A 23228-nucleotide genomic window follows, 5' to 3' on the forward strand; every position below is an offset into this window, starting at 1 on the left:
CCTATCAACACCTAACACCTATACCAGTCCTGAAAAGAACTTTTGTGTACCAAATAGCTAGTGGTTTATCTCTCCCTACTCCACACAGGAACCTGTCCCTATCGTAACAGAAGAAAGAATGTAAAATGGCCACCGGATCGGGTGTATTTATAGGTTAGGGGGAATGTACAAGTGTCCATGTGCTGTCATGTCTCAATTGGCTGTCCTGTATCACATGATAAACGTGTCACCAAAGGTTAAAGTTCTTGTATACATTAAACACGTAAGTCCGCCGCGGCGAACGACGGAAAAAGGCGTTCGAACGTGCGGACCGCGAATGTCGGAAATTCGCCGCGAAACGACCGCCGGGCGAACCGTTCGGCCATCACTAAAGGGCAGCAGCCCCTCAAGCTCTGGAAACCTCTTGGGTAGAAGAAGCCCTGCTCTCTAGTGCTTCACCTTATTTATCACCTTTGCAGCCACCTTCTGGGCACTCCTCTCCAGGCATTAGCTAGAACATGATAAATAAATATTCAGGCTGATCATGTGAATCTCCCTTCCTACGCTCTGGAAGTTTCTTTGAGAGGCAGAAGGAAGAAATCAAACTTCCAGCCTGTGAAACCTGAACAAACCAGGACGAACAATCACTGCTCCCTTGCATTGCAGAAGGAGCCAGACGCTAAATTTACTTAGCTTCCTACGCTAGGAGGGTGCTACAAATATAACAGAGAGTAGGGGACCAAATAGTAAATAGAATCCAGGAATACATGAAATAAATCAGTATGATTCTGTGTTGTACAATTTTCTGCTCTGAGAACTACAGTGGGCGGTGCTGGGTGCTAGGATGCTTGACCCTGATCACTGGGTCAGATTTGGTGCCACACCAAGAATAACCAGTTGCAGACTCTGGGCATGCTAGATACACCCAAAAAAGGCCATCATTGTACAAAGGGAGTCTCTAGTACGTCCAATCGTTCTGTCCTGCTTCTGGGATCCACCCTGTCACAGTACATGGCAATTCAGCTCTGATGAATCATAGCTGCATTGCCGAGTACGCAGAGGTGGTCCCAGTAGCAGGAGCTGTAAAAAAAAAAAAAAAAAAAAAAGCAGCTTGGCAATGTTTATAAACAACATTGCTCAGCCACAAATACAGAAAGATACAAAGAAACATTGTTTCATTTTGTATCTTTCTGTTTATTCATCTGCAGATCAAAGGGATGAAGTTTGATCTGCCCCTGAAGTCAGTTTAAGCAACCTGACAAGTTAAAAAAGTTTTTTTATTTTTTTTTATAAATGAAATGTTCCTCCGTTGAACCCCTTATTAACCCTTAGTTTATGCTAATGAATCCTAATTAACTCCTTATTCTTCTTCCCCTTTCAAATATAATTTTCCTGGTGATTTGTGATTTTTTTTTCTATTTTATTAACTAATACTTCACCTTTTTTCTGTTTTTGTTTGCTTTGTTTATTAAAATTTTATACCTTTTACATATATTTACACGTATCAAACTGAAAAAAAGGGCAAAATTTAAAAAGACTACTTTACTTTATTTGTAAATAACTTTGCAAAGCTTTGTACCAAAATCATAATTTCAGTGTTTTAAACAGGACAAATTATAGAATAAAATGCACACTTTTTAGAGCCGGTTCACACAGGGGCAACCTGCGATCCGACTTCAGGTCGCCCCAAGTCGTGCTGTTGAGAAAATCAATGGTAGTGAATGGAGCCATCTAAAAGTACACTACAGCAGTCTCTCTGACTTCAAAAAAGGTTCCCGTACGACTTCAATCCGACTTCTAGGTGACTTGTACACATTGATTTCAATGGAAGTCGCCTCCAAGTCGGATCTCCATCTATATTGAAGCGCCTCTCTAATATTGAAAACCGTCATGAGTTCCCCCTCCAGGGGCAACCCAGGCCGCGCGCCCCCCCCCACCCCAAAGCACCTTGTCCCCATGTTGATGAGGACAAGGGCCTCTTCCCGACAACCCTGGCCATTGATTGTCAGGGTCTGCGGGCGGGGGGCTTATCGGAATCTGGGAGCCCCCTTTAATAAGGGGGTCCCCAGATCCCGGCCCCCCACCCTATGTGAATGAGTATGGGGTACAATGTAACCCTACCCATTCATCTGGATAAAAAAAGTGTCAATAAAAAAACACACCGGGTGGCACAGCGGTGTAGTGGTTAGCAATCTCACCTAGCAGTAAAATGGGTCGCTGGTTTAAATCCCAAACACGACTCTACCTGCCTGGAGTTTGCATGTTCTCCCTGTGCCTGCGTGAGTTTACTCCGGATTCCTCCCACACTCCAAAGACATGCAGGTAGGCTACTTGGCTTCTGTCCACAATTGGCCCTAGTATATGAATGGGGACCTTGGATTGTGGGCTCCCTGAGGGTAGGGCAGGGGTGGATCCAGAGCCTAGTCTCAGGAGGGGCACTGCCAGAAAATAATTTTTTTGCATGCATTTTATCGGGGAAATGGCTGGTGTTGGCGCTTCAATCATCCAGGCACCATGGTTGTTATGGTATCAGGATGATTGAAGCGCATTATTTCTATTATTACAATGTAATATGAAATGAAATGCTTCAACTCACCATAATGCAGAATGAGTGGGAGCCCTGAGCGTGTCATTTGCCACGTCACCTGCCACACCTTTGCGGACTGTCACTAGCCACGTCACCTGCCACCAGATGCGGATTGTCACTTGCCACGTCACCTGCCACACCTTGCAGAATGTCACTTGCCACACCTTTGCGGATTGTCACTTGTCACGTCACCTGCCACCAGATGTGGATTTTCACTTGCCACAACACCTGCCACCAGATACGGATTGTCACTTGCCATGTGACCTGCCACACCTTGCGGAATGTCACTTGCTATGTCACCTGCCACACCTTTGCGGATTGTCACTTCCCACACCACCTGCCACCAGATGTGGATTGTCACTTGCCACGTCACCTGCCACCAGATGTGTATTGTCACTTGCCACACCTTGCGGATGGTCACATGCCTGCTAAGGTGGTGCTTTGCTTGTCTCTTGCTTCTTTGTCCCAGAGTCAGGCAGCAGAGATATAATGTAATCTCTCTGCTGCCCATGCAGAAGTTACTGCAGGGATGCGGGAGTGGTGAGAGATGATGTCATCTCTCTTCTCCCCTGCCCGTCGGCTCATTCATTGGCCAGCTGCCCACTCACACCTAGCCTGCTCTCACCTGCCCACAAACCGAGTGCCGCCCGGTCCGCCCACTCTGTCATCTGCCCCACGGAGTTGCCCGCTCTCTCCTCCACCCGCAGAGCCGCCTGCTCTCTCCTCCACTCGCAGAGCCGCCCACTCGCTCCTCCACTCGCAGAGCCGCCCACTCGCTCCTCCACTCGCAGAGCCGCCCACTCGCTCCTCCACTCGCAGAGCCGCCCGCTCTCTCCTACGCCTGGCCCACAACAAATATCTCGGGAGTGGCAATTGCCCCATTGCCCCCCCTGGATCCGCCCCTGGGGTAGGGACCGATGTGAGTGTGCAATGTACAGGGATAGGGACAATTGTGGACACACACTCAGGTTGAACTGGATGGACTGGTGTCTTTATTCAACCTTACTAACTATGTAACACTACAGGTTTTTAAAGTAGTTTATTAATCAGCTCCGGGGTTCTTCTTCCGACTTCTCCGTGCTGTTCGGCCTCTTCTCCCGCTCTCCAGCGTTTTCTGCCGACTCCTCCGCTATCTTCTTCCAGCTCTTTTGCTAGTGGTGGCCCGGGCTTCTGTGTAGTCTTCTTCCCGCTTCTCTTCCTGCAATGTTGACATGACGCTCTCTCCCGCTGTAATGCCGTGTGAGCGGTGTGCAGCCACTTATATAGGCATGGGGCGTGGTCCCCGGTTGATGTCACAAGATGTCCCCGCCACTTATGACATCAAGTCCTGGGGCATGCTGGGACTGTGACATCATAAGGGGCGGGGTCACCGTTTATTTGGAGTGGGGGTTACCCTTAAAATCCTTACCAGACCTAAGGGCCTGGTATGCCCTTGGAGGGGGAACCCATGTCGGTTTTTTATTTAAAATTTGGTGTGGAGTTCCCCCTCGAAAGCTGATTATTCTGTGATTGGCCACGGCCAAAGTCGCCTGGCCTGGGGGCGACTTAAAGTCATGTTGTAAGTCGCCCCAAGTCTCGCTGTTATTCATACTTAATTCGTGTTCAAGTTGCCTCCAAAAGTCGCGCTGGAAGTCGTGTTGCCCCTGTGTGAACCGGCTCTTAATGTGCAGTAACACTATTTATTTTTAAACAACACTGATAAAAAAATAGAAAAAGAGCTTTTTGTTTAGTTTTATTATGTTTAATTGTCTAAGGATTGGGAAAAAATAATTGTTGCAGTACAATTTTCAAGAAAATAAATTACAAGTAAGCCTATAATAAGGCTTACCTGTAGGTAAAATTAATATCTCCTAAACTTGAACGGTTTAGGAGATATTCACTTTGAATGCAGCCGCTGACATCAGCGGTGCATACGCTGTTAAGGTCTGGCAGACGCTGCCGGACCTTGCTGGAAATAAGTCTCCCACGCGCATGCCCGGGAGTGACGACATTGCACCCCCGGCCACTCACAGCACCGGAGCCGCGAACCCGGGATAAAATGCCAATGCCTCGTTCTAAGGTAAGTATTTCATAATGAGCTAGTATGAGGTGCATACTAGCTCATTATGCCTTTTGCCTTACAGGTTTAAAAAAAAATTATTTTGTGTGGCAGGTGTCACAAAACTTTTGGAAATATAGTGTGTGTATTACGTTATTATCTTAATTAATGACAAATTATAGCCAAATAAACAGGCTCATAGCAGAAATTTGAAAATTGCTGTAGCGGAAATAGAAAAAGGTTACCAATTACTAAGCAGACAGAAAACCGTACAACTTAAATATCAGAATGGAAGTTTAATTTAATTTAATTAATATACACTATTGCACTGATCCTCCTCCCAGCTAATCAGAAAGCTCCCATTGGCCAGAGAGTCTTAGGACACCCTGGCCAATAGAGCTGCACAATTAATCGTTAAAAAATCGCGATCTTGATTCAACCCCTCTGACATCTCTATTGCAGAGTTTGCCAATTCTTTCATATAACAAGTAGAGAGACTTATCTGCTCTCTCAGCTGTCAAAAAATAACATCTGGGCAGTCTGCCAAGTTTTTAATATAAAACATTGTAACTAACGCTTCCTTCTTAGATCAAAGGGATAAACTTCTGTGTGTAAAGAAAAAATCTGAGCAGTCTGCCAAGTTTTCAACAACCACTTAAAGTCTAAATCTTTTTCTGACACTTCTTTCTTAAGTTAAAATCAATATTTTTGCTAAAAAATTACTTGGAACCCCCAAACATATATATTTTAGCAGAGATCCTAGGGAATAAAATGGCATTTGCTGCAATATTTTATGTCACACTGTATTTGCCCATCGGTCTTTCAAACGCAACTTTTTGGGAAAAATTACACTTCAGTGAATAAAAATGAATAAAAAAAATAAAATAAACTAAAGCCGCGAGAATCGTGATCTATCTTCTAAGCCCTTGTACACACAGTCGGACTTTCCGACAACCAAATCCGTCGGATTTTGTCCGAAACTGTTGCATACACACAGTCAGACAAAGTTGACAGAAAATCCGATCGTTCAGAATGTGATGACGTTATTTCGTTAGGACGGGACTACGTTCAGGCTAGTAGCCAATAGCTTTGGTCTAGGAATTTGACCTGAGCATGCTTGGCACTTTGTCTGATCGGAATTCTCTACACATGATCGGACAAAGTCCGATCGGATCACGTTGTCGGAAAATTTTATAGCACAGCTGGAAAACTTGGTCCGTCGGATACTCCGATGGAAACAGTGCGATGGAGCCCGCACACTGTCGGATTATCCGACAACACGGTCCGATCGGACATTGTCCATCGGAATGTCCGACCGTGTGTACAAGGGCTAAGCAAAAAAATTGTGATTCTCATTTTAGCCAGAATCGTGCAGCAGTTCTACTGGCCAATCGTGGGTGGCAGGTGATCCCCGACATTCGTCTCTCTGGGGGGGATGTTAGTTTGTGCCCCCGAAATTTTGAGTACCAGCCGCCACTAACCCACTGTATATGTAAAGTGCTGCGTAAATTGACAGTATATATATATATATATACCTGAAATAAAAAAATAACTGCACATCATAGTGCCGCTGTTTTTCCTGATGAGCTATCCTCTCTGTAAGCTGTATTGTGAAGCTGTCCTACTGCAACTTTTGTTCGGAGACAGCATGGAGAACAATGACACACAGATACACGATTTACTGACCTGCAAATAGCATCCGTCCCGTCAGCATCTCAGCTAGTATACAGCCGGAGGCCCACATGTCAATGGCTTTGGTATAGTTATTTGGGGAGAGGAGAAGATGAGGCGATCGATACCACTTAGTCACCAGTCCTTCTGAGAGGTAACCCTGGAACAATACAGGATACATTGGTAAGTCATCTGCCATTCTCCGCTATGCTTCTCTAGGCGAGACAGTTCTATTCCTGATATAAGTGTGAATGTGGACCTGTCATACACAATGTCAGGGTTAGCAAATCCCATCAGTAAAAAAATAAAATAAAAATTATAATATATTATATATAGATATATATATATATATATAGATAGATTATGTATGTATGTATATATATATATATATATATATATACATACATACATACATACATACATACGGTAAAACCTTGGATTGAGAGTTACTTGGTTTGAGAGCATTTCGCAAGACATGCAAATTTTTTTTAGAAATTTTGACTCGATAAACAAGCGATGTCTTGATATAAGAGTAGCGTCATGTCACAACTGAGTATAAAAGAGAAGAGAGGCGCCTCTAAGTGTAGCAATATGGTTACATGTAATGAAAGTACAACGTTTAGCAACTCACATGGTTGTTGATTAAAAGAGGAACATCTAAGTATGCAGGCAAATGGAAACTCAGATGATTCGTTCCACAACCATTTATACATAAGTCCTTCAGTTTATAGTCCATATACAAAGATTATAGCAATGTGATAGGTTGTGTAACCATAAAATGTCCATCAACAAATGGAAGCCTCCACAAGGGGATTAGAAGCAAAATTCATCATGAGCTACAGAGTATAAAAGAGAAGAGAGGCGTCGCTAAGTGTAGCAATCTGGTTAAATTTAATAAAGGTACAAAATTTAGCAACTCACATGGTTGATGATTAAAAGAGGCACATCTAAGTATGCAGACATCCGGGGTAAAGCTGTCCATATAGACCGTCCTCCGCACCGCCATCAACATCATCCCTTCCACACTGCGCTCCACCAGTGGTTTAAGTCTCGTTTTCAAATCTCTCTACTGCAGGGTAGTCTTCCCGGTCATGATTGCAAAAAGACAGCAGTGAGAGCCGGCGGTGTGGAGGAGGGTCAGTGATGATGAACCTTGGCACCCCAGATGTTTTGGAACTATATATCCCATGATGCTTGACTACACTTCAAAGCGCAGGAACATCATGGGAAATGTACTTCCAAAACATCTGGGGTGCCAAGGTTCACCATCACTGACCATCCTCCGCACCGCCGGCTCTCACCGCTGTCTTTTTTGCAATCATGCCCGGAAAGACTACCCTGCAGTAGAGAGATTTGAAAGCGAGGCTTGAACCACTCATGGAGTGCAGCGTAGAAGGGATGATGTTGATGGCGGGGCAGAGGATGGTCTATATGGACAGCTTTCCCCCGGATGCCTGCATACTTAGATGTGCCTCTTTTAATCATCAACCATGCGAGTTGCTAAATGTTGTACCTTCATTAAATGTAACCAGATTGCTACACTTAAGCCGCGTACACACGGGCGGACTGTCTGGCCAACTAAGTCCGTCAGACAATCCGACGGACAGTCCGTCCTACTTTTGAATGAACGGACTTGACCACACACGATGAACAGACAGTCCGTTGAAAGTTTGCGCGATGACGTGTACAGCACGTACGACGGGACTAGAAATAGGACGTCCAGTACACAGCAATGCAACCTTCCGCCGTGTAAATCCTTTCTGAGCATGCGCCATACTTGGTCCGTCCAACTAGCCTACTCACGAGCGGACTGTCCGCTGAAACCAAAGTTGGATGGACAATATTACGGAAATTCCGAAATACTTAGTCCGCCAGACTGTCCGCTGAAAAAGTCCGCTGAAGCCCACACACGAGCGGACTGTCCGCTGAAATGTGTTTCAGCGGACTAAGTTGGACAGACAGTCCGCCCGTGTGTACGCGGCTTTAGAGGCTCCTCTCTTCTCTTTCATAATCTGGAGCTCCTGATGGATTTTGCTTCTAATTCCCTTGTGGAGGCTTCCATTTGTTGATGGACATTTTATGGTTACACAACCTTTGACATTGCTATAATGTTTTTATATGGACTATAAACTGAAGGACCTATGAATAAATGGTTGTGGAACGAATCATCTGAGTTTCCATTTTTTCTTATGGGGAAATTTGCTTTGATATACAAGTGCTTTGGATTACAAGCATGTTTGCGGAACGACCTATGCTCGCAATCCAAGGTATTACTGTAATAATAATTCTTTCCATGTAAATATGCTGCTGGTGAGACCCTATATGACCTCAAGCCAAACTCAGGGGTCTGATTACATTACTTCTGCTCTGCACCACTTGTCAGTTTCATTAATTTGGTGGAGCACCAGCAGGTACTGAGAGTTCTGCTAAGGTTCACAGCAGAGTAGCGAAGCCTTCTTTGCCCCCCTAGGGGATTAGATGAATTAGTAAAACTGACAAGGGGTACAGACCAGGAGCAACGTCACTGCAACCCGAAGCTGGCAGGATCGGACGTAGATGTTAACATTCAGAGAATGCAGATTGCTGGACTACGCCGGCTCCGAACCCACCAGAAGAAAGAAGAGGATGAGGGAAAGGAGATCCTTTGTAGAGACATCTATATTAAATTGAAAAAAATGAAAATAAAAACAACTATATGTACTGTATGTGAACACAATCTACTTAACACCGTCCTGCCCATCATCTGTAAATAAAGGTTCTTCACCACGATGTCCAATGTTGTTGATACATTTATACACATTGGGGGTTCATTTTCTAGAGCTAAAGAGTGCAAAATCTGGTACAGCTCTGCATAGAAACCAATCAGCTTCCAGGTTTTATTGTCAAAGATTAACTGAACAAGTTGAAGTTAGAAGCTGATTGGCTACCATGCACAGCTGCACCAGATTTTGCACTCTCCAGTTTTAGTAACTCAACCTCATTCTATTTCAGAACTAGTAGCGGGCAGTGCTGGTTCTGTTAAAGCGGGAGTCCGCCGGGACTCCGCGTTTTTTTTTTTTTTTAAAAAGCCAGCAGCTACAAATACTGCAGCTGCTGACTTTTAAAATAGTGACACTTACCTCTCCAGCGCGCCCGCGATGTCGGCACCCGAAGCCGATCTCTAGATCGGTACTCGGGTGCTGCCGCCGCCATCTTGGGTATGGGAATCAGGAAATGGAGCCTTTCAGCTTCATTTCCCGGTTCCCTACTGCGCATGCGCGAGTCGCGCTGCGCAATAAGGACGGTCCCCGCTGCCTCTGGGATCTGTGTGTTTCCCAGCAGGCAACGGGGCACTTGCGGAAGGGGGCGGGCACTTGCGGAAAGGGGCGTAATCTACGCCCCTTTCCGCAGAGAGCTATCCCGGAAGTGGGTGCAGTTACCTGGATTATCCAGGTAACTGCACCCCCTCCCCCCTGAAAGGTGCCAATTGTGGCGCCGGAGGGGGGGAGGATTCCGATGAGCGGAAGGTCCATTTTAGGGTTGACCTCCGCTTTAATTTGCTGTCAGAAAATATTGTTAGGGAATCACCACTTATCACAAGTGTGTGATCACTACTCTTAAAGTGATGTAGCACCCTGGTGTTTAGGCGGGGTCGCTCCTAAATTTACCTGCCAGGTATAATAGCTACCCTGGTCTACCTTGTTAGGGATCAATTGATTTCACGCTACGTCTGTACTTGCTGCACTTTTCTGCCACTAGGTGGCCAGGTACGTGGTGGCATTAGATATCAGAAGGGCACTGCAAGGTCATATTATGGGTATATGGGGTATCCCAGCCAATGGGCCGGGGTTTTCTTAAATTATTATTATTATTATTCAGGATTTATATAGCGCCAACAGTTTGCGCAGCGCTTTACAATATGAGGGCAGACAGTACACTTACAATACAAATCAATACAGGAGGGATCAGAGGGCCCTGCTCGTTAGAGCTTACAATCTAGAAGGGGGGGTCAAGTTGAAACAAAAGGTATTAACTGTGGGGGGGATGAGCTGATGGAGAAAATGAAAATACAGTTAGGTGTGGGTGGGGTAGGCTTCTCTGAAGAGAAGTGTTTTCAGGGATCGTCTAAAAGCTAATAAAGTAGGAGATAAGCGGACAGATTGGCCTGCTGGGAGAACCTATATATTCGGGTGAAGTCAGGTGATCTGGTTCTCTGCCATCTGGATGGCTGTCTGGGTGGACGTTTGTTGGGCTTCTAGGCCGGAGATGGGGCCTATCCCGGGCACATCTGGCTACTAGGCTGTCTAAGGGCCTATCCAGAAGCAAGAGAGCAGCTCAGGGTTGGGATTGCGCCTTGCAGTCCAACCAGAAGTGACGGTTCTGCCAGCCAGAGAACCTGTCATGGTCGGAGGTAGAGGGGAAGCTGTCGCCGGTAAGGGACCAACCACCTTATTACCAGGGGCCACAGTAAGTAACTGAAGCAAGTACCGGAGTAACATTGTCACCAACTGGGGACGGTGAAGAATCGGGAAACTTCAGTGGGTATCAAGCCAGGGACCCAGCCAGCAGAGGTGACACTTGTAGAGCAGACTTGTGTGTCAAGCCAGGGACCGAGCAGGCCAGTGGGGTGAAGCTTGAGAAGTATCTTGAGTGCCAAGCTAGGGGGACCCAGCAGAGAGGCGGGGGTGACGCTTGAGGAAGATACCACCATGAAGATTGGAGGAGTTTAAGGGATTCAGTGACAGTGAGTCATCTAGTCTAGTGGGAGACCGGGAGCTCAGTGGGCTGAAGAACTACGCAAAGTGATTGTAGTGGATATGAAGGACCTGTTACACTTTGTGTCAGGAACTGTTAAAGACTGTTGCCATAGGAGACAGCATTCCTACACATGCAGATGTGGCGTCTCGCTGGATGCCTTTCCCTGCATGGCTGTCCTCCTATTGAAGTCACAGAGTCTGCCAGTTATAATTGCAACTATGTAAGGGTGTCCTGGCTCTAACCCTCTCTCCCAAAGTTCTGTTAAGAGAAATAAAATCTCTTTTGCATTCAAGAAGTGTCTGGCACCCAATCAATCTACCTCGCATTACACCCACTATGCCATACAACCCACCATATACTGAATGATGTCAGCCATCGCTGGTTCTGGAGGTTCTCATTAGCCCTTGTACACACGGTCGGACATTGCGACAACAAAATCCGTCAGATTTTGTCCGACGGATTTTGTCTGAATCTGGTGTTGCATACACAAGGTGGGACAAAGTTGTCGGACTATCCGATCATTCGTAACGTGATGACGTTGTTTCGTTACGACGGGACTACGTTCAGGCTAGTAGCCAATAGTTTTGGTCTAGGAATTTGATCTGAGTATGCGGATGAATTCCGATCGGAATTCTCTACACACAATTGAACAAAGTCCGATCGGATCATGTTGTCGGAAAATTTTATAGCCCAGCTCGGAAACAGTCCGATGGAGCCCACACACAGTCGGATTATCCGACAACACGTTCTGATCGGACATTTTCTGTCGGAATGTCCGACCGTGTGTACAAGGGTATAGACTGAAGGAGGCCTGGGACCTTGCTTCAGTTATACAACCGAAAAGTCTATTCTTTGGGACTTTTCAGGCGCTACATTGATAAATCATACATGTACAAAAAACGTAATAAAATAAATATATTACTTTTAATTAACCACTTGCTGATCAGCAGTTACTGGTGGCCAGCGGCTTTGTTGTTCCTCCATGACGTACCCATATGTTGGCAGGGACATTTACTAATTTACGCGCGCGCGCCTGTGCCCCTTGCTGCTCGCGCTGTGATTGGACACACCACAAGTTTGTCAGCAGGCTTGAAGCCAATGATTTTTGGCTGTGAACCTGCTGATGGCTGTAGCCAACCACAGTACAGAGATCTGTGTGTGTTAGGCCGCGTACACACGGGCGGATTGTCCGCCCAACTAAGTTCGTCAAACAATCCGACAGACAGTCCGTTCAAAATTTGCATGAACGGACTTGACCACACACGATGAACGAACAGTCCGCTGAAAACGTGCGCGATAACGTGTACAGCACGTACGACGGGACTAGAAAAACGACGTCCTATACACTGCAATGCAACCTTCGGCCGTGTAAACTCTTTCTGAGCATGCACCATACTTAGTCTGTCCAACTTGCCTACACACGAGCGGACTGTCCGCTGAAACCAAGTTTGGACGGACAAAACCAAGTTTGAACGGACTGTCTTACGGAAATTCCGTAAGACTTTGTTCATCAGACTGTCCGCTGAAACAGTCCGCTGAAGCCCACACACAAGCGGATTGTCCGCTGAAACACTGTTCAGCGGACTAAGTTGGGCGAACAGTCCGCCCGTGTGTACGCGGCCTTAGTAAACACAGACCTGCCTGCTTCTTTCTCCCTGATCTCACTTATGCCTCGTACACATGATCAGACTTTCCGCCCCAAAAAAACGTGGACTTTTGTCAGAAGGGTGTTGGCTCAAACCTGTCTAAGCCCTTGTACACACGGTCGGAGATTCCGACAACCAAATCCGTCGAATTTTGTCCGTTGAATTTGGTCAGACGGATTTTGTCCGAAACTGTTGTATACACACGGTCGGACGAAGTTGTCAGAAAATCTGATCGTTCAGAACGTGATGACGTTTTTTCGTTACGACGGGATGTTGGGCAACAATTACGAATGTAGTGACGTACTATGTGGTTTTTGAGCTCTTTAGTGCCACCCTTTGGGCTCCTTCTGCTAATTTTGTGTTAGTAGAAGTTTGGTGAGTGTTGATTCACATTTTTCTTTTTTGCTTTTTTCATTTAGTGCTTTTCAGTTAGTTTCTGAATGGCTGTTCCTCAACCAGCCATGTTGCGGAATCAGAGGAGATAACGTTTTATTTATTATTGGCCTTGGAGTTATTGCTTTGACATTATTTTTGTGGTTGAATAATAATGATTTAATTTGGTAAATCTTCTATATTTTTGGATGCATATAATGCATTTTTGGTTAAAGCGGAGGTCCACCCTAAAATGGACCTCTGCTCATCGGAATCCCCCCCCCCTCCGGCGCCACAATCGGCACCTTTCAGGGGGGAGGGGGGTGCAGTTACCTGGATAATCCAGGTAACTGCACCCACTTCCGGGCTAGCTCTCTGCGGAAAGGGGCGTACGTTACGCCCCTTTCCGCAAGCGCCCGCCCCCTTCAGCAAGTGCCCCGCTGCCTGCTGGGAAACACACAGCTCCCAGAGGCAGCGGGGACCGTCCGGATTGCGCCGCGCGGCTCGCGCATGCGCAGTAGGGAACCGGGAAATGAAGCCGAAAGGCTCCATTTCCTGATTCCCATACCCAAGATGGCGGCGGCACGAGCGAGCGAGCGATCGGCTTCGGGTGCCGACATCGCGGGTGCGCTGGACAGGTAAGTGTCACTATTTAAAAGTCAGCAGCTGCAGTATTTGTAGCTGCTGGCTTTTAAAAAAAAAAAAAAAAAATGCGGAGTCCCGGTGGACTCCCGCTTTAAGTTCTATTGGCAGATAGCATGTCTGATTTTATTTGTTTTCTTTTTTTAATGCATAATAAAAAAAAAAATGTGTAGAATAATACTTGGCTATGTATTTTACTTCAAATGACAGTTTGGGAGTAGGCAGTTACATTTTATAAAAATACAATGTAAAATTAACAAGGGACACCAACATAGTTGTATCTTTGATCTTAAAAACTACAGGATAATGGTGTTGTGGTAACTTGCCCAAATAATAAAAAAAAAAAACATAATTATATTATTCTTGATATCACTAGAAAAAAAAAAAAGCCTTTGAAAATTAATTTGCAATAACTCCATCAGTATTACCAGCAAAGAAGCTTCATTATTATCCCATTAAAGAAGAAGAGAATTGTGCGCTGTATTTGGAGATTTCATAATTTGCCGCGTCACGAATGTTAATTCTCCATTACCAACGCTAGTTTAGAAGACCGACCGCTTCTGCTTCCGAGCATGCGTGTTTGTACTTTCGACTTTTGTTCGACGAACTTGTGTACACACACTCGGAAAATCCAACAACACACATTTGTTGGTGGAAAATTTGAGAACATGCTAACCAACATTTGTTGGCGAAAAGTCCAACAACAATTGTCCGATGGAGCGTACACACGGTCGGACTTACCGCCAACAAGCTCACATCTAACATTTCCCGTCGGAAAGTCTGATTGTGTGTACGCGGCTTAAGGCTGAGTTCAAATATTTGCGGGGCCGCTTTCTGTGCTGAGTCCAGCGCAGTTTCCATTTAGCTCAGATTCAGGTGCAATTCAGGTGTGAATTTGACCCTTAAATTGCACTTGAACCGGACTGAAAATTGCACAGGACCAGTTTTTATTGCGCACCGCAACCAGCCCACATATATGTTTACCGGCTCTATTGAAAGCCGGTCTAGTATACATGTTATGCGAATCAGATGCGGTTCGAAAACGCAAATTTTTTCTGGTATAAACGACAGGACTGTAAATGACCTGGGACACCTTTGGGTGCTCAAAGGAGAGTAGTATTGTGTTGCATGGGGAACAGTGAGAGTGGCCAAAAATTGCATTTACAGATGGCAACAGATTTGTGTGACTATCTTGGTTACTTGGTGAGCCACAGTCTGGTCTGAATAATGAGTCTGGGTTTCAGGCGGACTGAAACCTGGACATGCGTCAAAACCTGGACTGTCCAGGTCAAAACTGGACAGGTGGCGACCCTATACAGATTACTCTTATGTATGTCCTTCCCCATCAGAGTTTTAATAATATTAAATCTTTATTGACTTTTTATCAATAAAATACTTTTTTTCTTTATACTATTTTGTGCTTTTACTTACTCACTTAGAGGGTGTCATTAGGAGATTACACCGATAACATTATGACAACCCACCCAAGACTGAGTAAGTCCCCTTTTACCCCAAAACAGCCCTGACCCATTGAGATATGGACTCCACTAGACAAAGCATCACTCTGCCTCCATCGGCTTGCGTTCTTTCCATAGTGCCATTTCTTCCTCAGGTAAGTGACACACACACCCGCCCATTCACATAATGTTAAAGAAAAATGAATACGATTCATCAGACCAGGCCACCCAGTTCCATTGCTCCATGGCCCAGTTCTAATGCCCACTATAGGCAAATTTGGCTGTGAACATGGGGCATCTTAACTGGTCTACAGCTACGCAACCCCATACACAACAATCTGCATTGCGCTGCATGTTCTGATGTTTGACTACATGGACTACATGGGCCGGTCTTCACTCCCCACATGCATCAGTGGGCATTGGTCGCCCATGACCCTTTAGCTGGTTCACTGGTTTCTCTTCCTTGGACCATTTTTGGTTGGCCTTGACAACTGCAGACCGGGAACATGCCACAAGAGCTGCAGTTTTGGTGTTTCGCTGACCCCGTCATCTAACCATTACAAATTGGACTTTGTCAAAGTTGCTCAAATCCTTACACTTGGCCAATTTTTTTTTGCTTTCAACACATCAACTTCAGGAACAACATGTTCACTTGCTGCCTAATATATTCCATCCACTTTCAGATGCCACTGTAATGAGATAATCAATGCTATTCACTTTACCAGTCAATGGTCATAATTAGGGTTGCACTGGTACCGAGTATTTGCACAAGTATCGGTACTCATGCAAATGCACCAATACCTGAAATCGATACTTTCAGGCTCAGTTCTTTGAGCTGTTGGTGGATCTCCTCTGTTGACAGCTGAAGTGTTAAAGAAGTCTGGTAATTGGAGCTGTCAAGAAAAAAAAAAAAAAAGCACCCCAATGTTTATTAACAACACTGATCAGCCACTGAAACACTAAAATAAAAAGAAACATTGTTTCTTTTTGTATCTTTCTGTTTCTTCATCTGCAGATCAAAGGGATGAGCAAATGTTCCTCTGTTTAACCCCTTATAAACCCATAATTTACTCGAATCAGCCTTAACCCTTTAATGTTCTGCTTCATCGTTTGGTAGAGCACATTTTGAGTCACGCTAACTCATTGAAAAATGTGGACTTTAAAAGGTTAAAGTGGAGTTCGACCGAAAAATTGAACTTCCACTTTTTGGAATCCTGCCCCCCTCTGGTGTCACATTTGGCACCTTTCAGGGGGGAGGAGGGAGCAGATACCTGTCTAATACAGGTATTTTCTAACATAGATCACCGCGGCGTTCACGGTAACCCATGCCACTTCCAGCACCTATTCTGTCCTCCCCCTCTGTATTCTGGGAGACACACAGGTCCCAGAACACAGCAGGGACCAGTGAGGACGTGCTTCACTTCCTGATTCCCTTACCGAGGATGGAGGCGGCAGCAGCCGAGAGCCGACGGAACAGATCGGCTTCAGCTGCCGACATCGAGGGCTTCCTAGTCAGCAGCTGCAGTATTTGTAGCTGACTGCTTTTAATATTTTTTTTTTCGGCGGACCTTCGCTTTAATTAAATCCCTATTCTAATCCATTTAGTTATTATTTTCTTGCTTTTTTTATAAACGATAAATAATTTAAAAAAAAATGTTGTTTGCTTTGTTAGTGAATATTTTGACACATATATATATTAACACATATTTACATATATACATATAGACATTGAAAAAGCGCAAAAAAATAAAAAAATAAAAATCTATTTATTTAATTTATAAATACATTTTCAATGCTTTGTAGCATTGCTGATAGCTGAAGTGAAAACAAAACAGTTGCGGTAGGTATTGGTAATTGGTATCGGCAAGTACTAAAAAAAAAAAAAAAAAAAAAAAAAAAAAAAAAAGTATCAGTACTCATACTTGTAAAAAAAAATGTATCGGTGCATCCCTAGTCAAAATGTATGGCTGATCGGTGGATCTTATATACCATGACTAGCTTTATTCTACTTTTCTACCTGTATACATTATATAGGAACTATACATTACAAGTCCCTGTCTTCTGATGTTACCTAGATTTAAATTAATATCTTACTAGTATAAAGATAACATCTTGCTCTAATCGGCAAACTTTGCCCATTGTAGTTCATTAAACTGTCTCAGGCTATACATTATAGATTGCTGAAAACATCATTTAGTATGTGGACAGATAGTTATATATCTGCATTCTTTGGATAAACATCTGAACAGTGACAGGAAGGAATGAACACATTGTCCACAGTGATAACAAATACTGTCAACATGCTTATAGCTTAGCTCAGAAAAAGTGTGATAATGTCTTAACCAATTGACCTCCAGAAGGTTTACCCCCCTTCATGACCAGGCCATTTTTTTCAATACGGCACTGCATTATTTTTAACTGACAGTTGTGCAGTTGTGCGACGCTGTACCCAAATAAAATGTTTGCACTTTTTTCCCCACAAATAGAGTTTTCTTTTTGGTGATATTTGATCGCCTCTTCATTTTGTATTTTTTGCACTATAAACAAAAAAAGACCGACAATTTTGAAGAAAAAATAAATAAATATATATATATATATATATATATATATATATGTATATATATATATATTTTACTTTCTGCTATAAAACATATCCAATCATTTTTTTAATTTTTTTTAAATCAACATTTTTTCCTCAATTTAGGCCAATATGTATTCTGCTACTTTTTTGGGTAAAACAAAATCCCAATAAACGTATATTGATTGGTTTGCGCAAAAGTTATAGCACCTGTCATCTATGGCAGGGATCCTCAAACTACGGCCCTCCAGCTGTTGCGAAACTACACATCCCATGAGGCATTGTAAAACTCTGATATTCACAGACATGACTAGGCATGATGGGAATTGTAGTTCCTGAACAACTGGAGGGCCGTAGTTTGAAGACCCTTGGTCTATGGGATAGATTTATGGATTTTTTTTTACTAGTAATGGCAGCAATCAGCAAATTATAGCGGGACTGTGATATTACAGTGGACAATCGGACACTAGCTGACACTTTTTGGGGACCAGTGACACTAAGACAGTGATCAGTGCTGAAAAAAAAATGCACTGCCATTGTACTAATGACACTGGCTGGGAAGGGGTTAACATCAGGGACGATCAAAGGGTTAAATCTGTGCCTAGCCAGTGTTTGTGTACTGTGTGGGAGGTGCTTTTACTAGGGGAAGGCCTTCCTTTTCAGGAACACAGAATTAATGCCTTCCCTTACCTTTTTCCACTTAAAGCCGAGTTCCACACCCCTCCGGTGCCACAATTGGCACCTTTCGAGGGGGGGGGGGGTGCAGATGCCTGTATAATACAGGTATCTGCACCCACTTCCGTGAATAGACTCCCACGGGAGTCACGCCCTTTCCCGCAACCCCCCCTCCCTCGTCTTCTGGGAAACACACAGGTCCCAGAAGATAGCGGGGACCACTTACAACACGCAGCGCGACTTACACATGCGCAGTAGGGAAGCGGGAAGTGAAGCTGCAACACTTCACTTCCTGATTCTGAGAATGGCGGTGGCAGCAGTCGAGAGCCGAGCAATTGTTTGGCTTCAACTGTCAACATCGCTGGACTCCAGGAAAGTTAAATGTCCATTTATTAAAAGTCAGCAGCTGCAGTATTTGTAGCTGCTGGCTTTTAAACATTTTTTTTTTAGGTGGACTCCCTCTTTAAGGGCCGGATTCAATGTATGTGAATGCATGGAGGGTCACATTCACCTGCTAATAAATTAAGATAATAATCTAGACCAGTTTACATTACACAGCTCCCGCACTTCTGGGCCCCTTTACGTTATACAGCCCCACACCTCTGGACCCCTTTACATTACAAAGCCTCCCTGCACATTACGAGCCCCCCCCCCCTGCATATTACACAACCTCATGGCGACAAACTACGGTACTTAAAAATCTCCATAGGTGACGCTTTAAAAATTTCGACAGGTTACTAGCTTAGAGTTACAGAGGAGGTCTTATACTAGAATTATTTCTCTCGCTCTAACGATTGCGGCGATACCTCACATGTGTTGTTTGAACACCATTTACATTTGCGGTCGCGACTTACGTATGTGTTTGCTTCTGCACGCGAGCAGAGAGGGTTAGGGCGCTTTAAAAAAATATATATATTATTTATTTTCTTTATTTTTATTTTTTACACTGTCCCTTCAAAAAAAAATTCTGATCACTTTTATTGCCATCAGAGAGAATGTAAACATCCCTTGTGACAGTAATAGGCAGTGACAGGTACTCTTTATGGAGGGATCTGGGGTCTAAAAGACCCCCAAACCCCTCCTCTGAACTTAAAAGCATTCAAAACGCCAAGTTTGGCTGTTTTGAATGCTGTCATTTTTTAAATTTGGCTCCTTTAAGTCTTCTGTAAACCGGAAGTGATATTATGACATTGATTCCGGGTTACTAGATCCGAGACTTGATCGATTGCAGATTCCGGCTTCATTTGGGTCTCCGACCAGCTGGTGGGACGGGAGGGCCTGGGCGAGCCGCGGAAGGAAGTGGGGGGGCAACGGACGTTCTCTCCTGCTACTTGGGATAACAGTCGAGCGGCTTCTTATCGGTTGTTAGAAAGAAAGCAGAATGGGGTTAAAATGTTTGCGGGCTGGGTGCACGTGAATTTATCATGTGCACAAACGGTCCGGACATTTAGTGACAGCGGGCCGGGTGTGCTTTAAGTCACCCCCTCTATCACATTTGACATATCATTTTGGGAGAGGGGGGCACCTAATTTTGACAGGTACCACTCCCACTTCGGCTTGGATCGCCTAGGCTCCTTTTCTTCTCCCTCCCCACAGTCTTCTGGGACATGTCACAGGTTCCAGAAGACTGCCGGTCCATTCACAAAGTCCAGCGCTCCTCGAGCATGTACAGTGGGCTGCCGGCTGTGAAGCCGAAAGCAGCATATCCGGCTGCCCACAGTTAGGATGCCGGCACCAAGAACCCGAAGGCCAGTGAATAACTACCCGGGTGAGAACGGCACTGGATCCCTAGACAGGAAGTGTCCTTTTATCAGGGTTTGTAGCTGCTGACTTTTCAATTTTTTTCTTCTTCTTTCTTAAAGTGGAGAACCACTTAAAGGTCCTGATTCATCAAGACCAAAGTAGAGTCTACAGCAGTGTTTATCATCCTTTTTTCAGTCAAGGCACCCTTTAAAATCCCACACAATCTTGAGCACCCCTTTCTAAAATGTAAAAGAGTAAAACAAATAGTTTTGTACAATGTAGCATCATCCACATGTGTAGGACACCCAACATTAGCGGTGATTTATTCTTTCAAAGCAAATACACCTTTGTGCACTGGTACTGGTTAATATTCCTATGTTTCTCTTCTACCTCGGTCTCTCCAACTCATTCAGCTAATGTGACCCTGGTGCTGAAGGAGAGGGGCAGGTGAGGGGCTCACAAGGATGTTGTGCAGGTGCCCGACATCCTCCTTATCAACAGATGACATCATTGGTTGTTAGGACACTGGCCGCTAGAAGGTTGTAATGGTGCACCATGAAAACCTGTGGCTTTGTGTAACCAAAAGGCAGGCTTGATCCACCCACTGGCTTGTATACAGTTTTTTGGCAATTTCTAGGTATTTTGCAAAGGCAACCCTGAAGACACCCGAAGGCACCCTGGTTGAAAACGGCTGGTCTACCGGCCTGCACTGGACACAAGCATTCCAAGAGACAGTCCACTGCCAGATCATGGGGGAGTGGAGGATTGGGTAAGTAAAAGTGATATTTAGGCCAGGGGCGGACTGACCATTCGGCCACTCGGGCACTGCCCGAGGGCCCCGGGCCACTAGGGGGCCCCATCAGGGTTGCCAGCCTCAGTAAAACCAGGGACAGTATGTAAAAATCTGTGTTTTTTTTACATCTGTCTCTGAAATATCCCTTACCGACATACTTTTGCTCTAAAAATCCTGAGATTATAGCTGCCCCACCTCTCCAGTAACTTCTCAGTCAATAGAAACATGTCTGTGTATACTGTGTGTACATGTATGTGTATACTGTGTGTACAGGTCTGTGTATACTGTGTGACTGTATACTGTGTGTGTGTGTATACTGTGTGGCCCCATAATCTCTGATTGCCCGGGGCCCCATGAGTTGTCAGTTCCGCCCCTGACTTAGGCTTGCCTAGGGCTAAGTGTGCAGGTAAAGTATTATTAAACCCACAACAGTAAAATAAGTCTGTATATGCAGTAAAGCATGCTTGTTATACTAACTGTGGAACCTAAGGGGTTTATCCTCTATATCAGGGATATGCAATTAGTGGACCTCCAGCTGTTGCAAAACTACAAGTCCCATCATGTCTCTGTCTCTGGGTGTCATGCTTGTGGCTATCAGAGTCTTGCTATGCCTCATGGAACTTGTAGTTCGGCAACAGCTGGAGGTCCGCTAATTGCATATCCTTGCTCTATATTATGTAAAAAGGCTATTTAATCCTGTCCCCAATATACACTATCTTACCAAAATTATTGGGATGCCTGCCTTTACACGCACATGAACTTTAATGGCATCCCAGTCTTGGTCCGTAGGGTTCAATATTAAGTTGGCCCACCCTTTGCAGCTATAACAGCTTCAGCTCTTCTGGGAAGGCTGTCCACAAGGTTTAGGAGTGTGCTCATGGGAATGTTTGACCATTCTTCCAGAAGGGCATTTGTGAGGCCAGGCACTGACGAGGAGGCCTGGCTCACAGTCTCCGCTCTAATTTATCCCAAAGGTGTTCTAGCAGGTTGAGGTTAGGACCTTCACCCCAAACTCGCTCATCCATGTCTTCATGGGCCTTGCTTTGTGCACTGGTGCGCAGTCATTTTGGAACAGGAAGGGGCCATCCTCAAACTGCTTCCACAAAGTTGGGAGCATGAAATTGTCCAAAATGTCTTGGTATGCTGACACCTTAAAGCGGAGGTCCACCCTAAAGTGGACCTTCCGCTCATCGGAACCCTCCCCCCCTCCGGTTTCCACAATCGGCACCTTTCAGGGGGGAGGGGGGTGCAGTTACCTGGATAATCCAGGTAACTGCACCCACTTCCGGGACAGCTCTCTGCGGAAAGGGGCGTAACTTACGCCCCTTTCCGCAAGTGCCCGCCCCTTCCCGCAAGTGCCCCGCTGCCTGCTGGGAAACACACAGCTCCCAGAGGCAGCGGGGAGCGCCCTTATTGCGCAGCGCAATTCGCGCATGCGCAGTAGGGAACCGGGAAATGAAGCCGAAAGGCTCCATTTCCTGATTCCCATACCCAAGATGGCGGCGGCAGGACCCGACAGACGACCTAGCGATCAGCTTCGGGTGCCGACATCGCGGGTGCGCTGGACAGGTAAGTGTCACTATTTTAAAAGTCAGCAGCTGCAGTATTTGTAGCTGCTGGCTTTTAAAAAAAAAAAAAACGCGGAGTCCCGGTGGACTCCCGCTTTAAGAGTTCCCTTCAGCAGAACTAAGGGGCCAAGCCCAACCCCTGAAAAGCAACACCACACTATAATCCGCCCCCTCCACTAAATGATTTGGACCAGTGCACAAAGCAAGGTTCATAAAGACATGGATGAGCGAGTTTGGGGTGGAGGAACTTGACTGGCCTGCACAGAATCATGACCTGAACCCGATAGAACACCTTTGGGATAAATTTGAGCGGAGACTGCGAGCCAGGCCTTCTAGTCCTTTTTTTGAAGAACCCCTATCATTAGCTGATCTGAGGCAATTATTTACACAGCACTATAAAACACACGCTATGTGAAGCAGAGAACTCGCCAAAAAGCTCATAATGGAGAGAGTTAACATTCCTGCTTTAGTGACAGCATCACTAATAGATTAGATATTTCAATTGTTCTAATCTCCGTCTCTCTGACACAGTGTGAGTGGAACGCATTATCTGGGAAGAGCTCCAATAGACTGACTCACTGCTTTGCCTGTTATCATTAGCACTGCTGAATCAGGCTGATCAGCAGAGCAGCACAGTGTTATCAAATTAGTCTAATGTTTTCCGTGCCCACTGTAAATGTAATTTGCTGGCAGAAATTGAATGAAAACAAATACTTCTTTCGAACGTGAGGAAGGCGTTTAT

At 45.1% G+C, this 23228-nt stretch overlaps 1 protein-coding gene across 1 annotated transcript in view; it reads right to left on the reverse strand.

Annotated features, from left to right (window-relative positions):
* Positions 1–23228, reverse strand: part of MAPK4 (mitogen-activated protein kinase 4) — a 205849-nt gene that overhangs the window by 38434 nt on the left and 144187 nt on the right. The window contains exon 3 of the mRNA XM_077463005.1: positions 6291–6435. Within this exon, the coding sequence (XP_077319131.1) occupies positions 6291–6435 (145 nt within the window). The remainder of the gene's footprint in view (positions 1–6290; positions 6436–23228) is intronic.

The sequence above is a fragment of the Lithobates pipiens genome, unplaced genomic scaffold (genome assembly GCF_037356315.1).
Source record: "Lithobates pipiens isolate NorthernLeopardFrog02 unplaced genomic scaffold, aLitPip1_a1.2 Scaffold_3, whole genome shotgun sequence".
Classification (NCBI taxonomy): domain Eukaryota; kingdom Metazoa; phylum Chordata; class Amphibia; order Anura; family Ranidae; genus Lithobates; species Lithobates pipiens.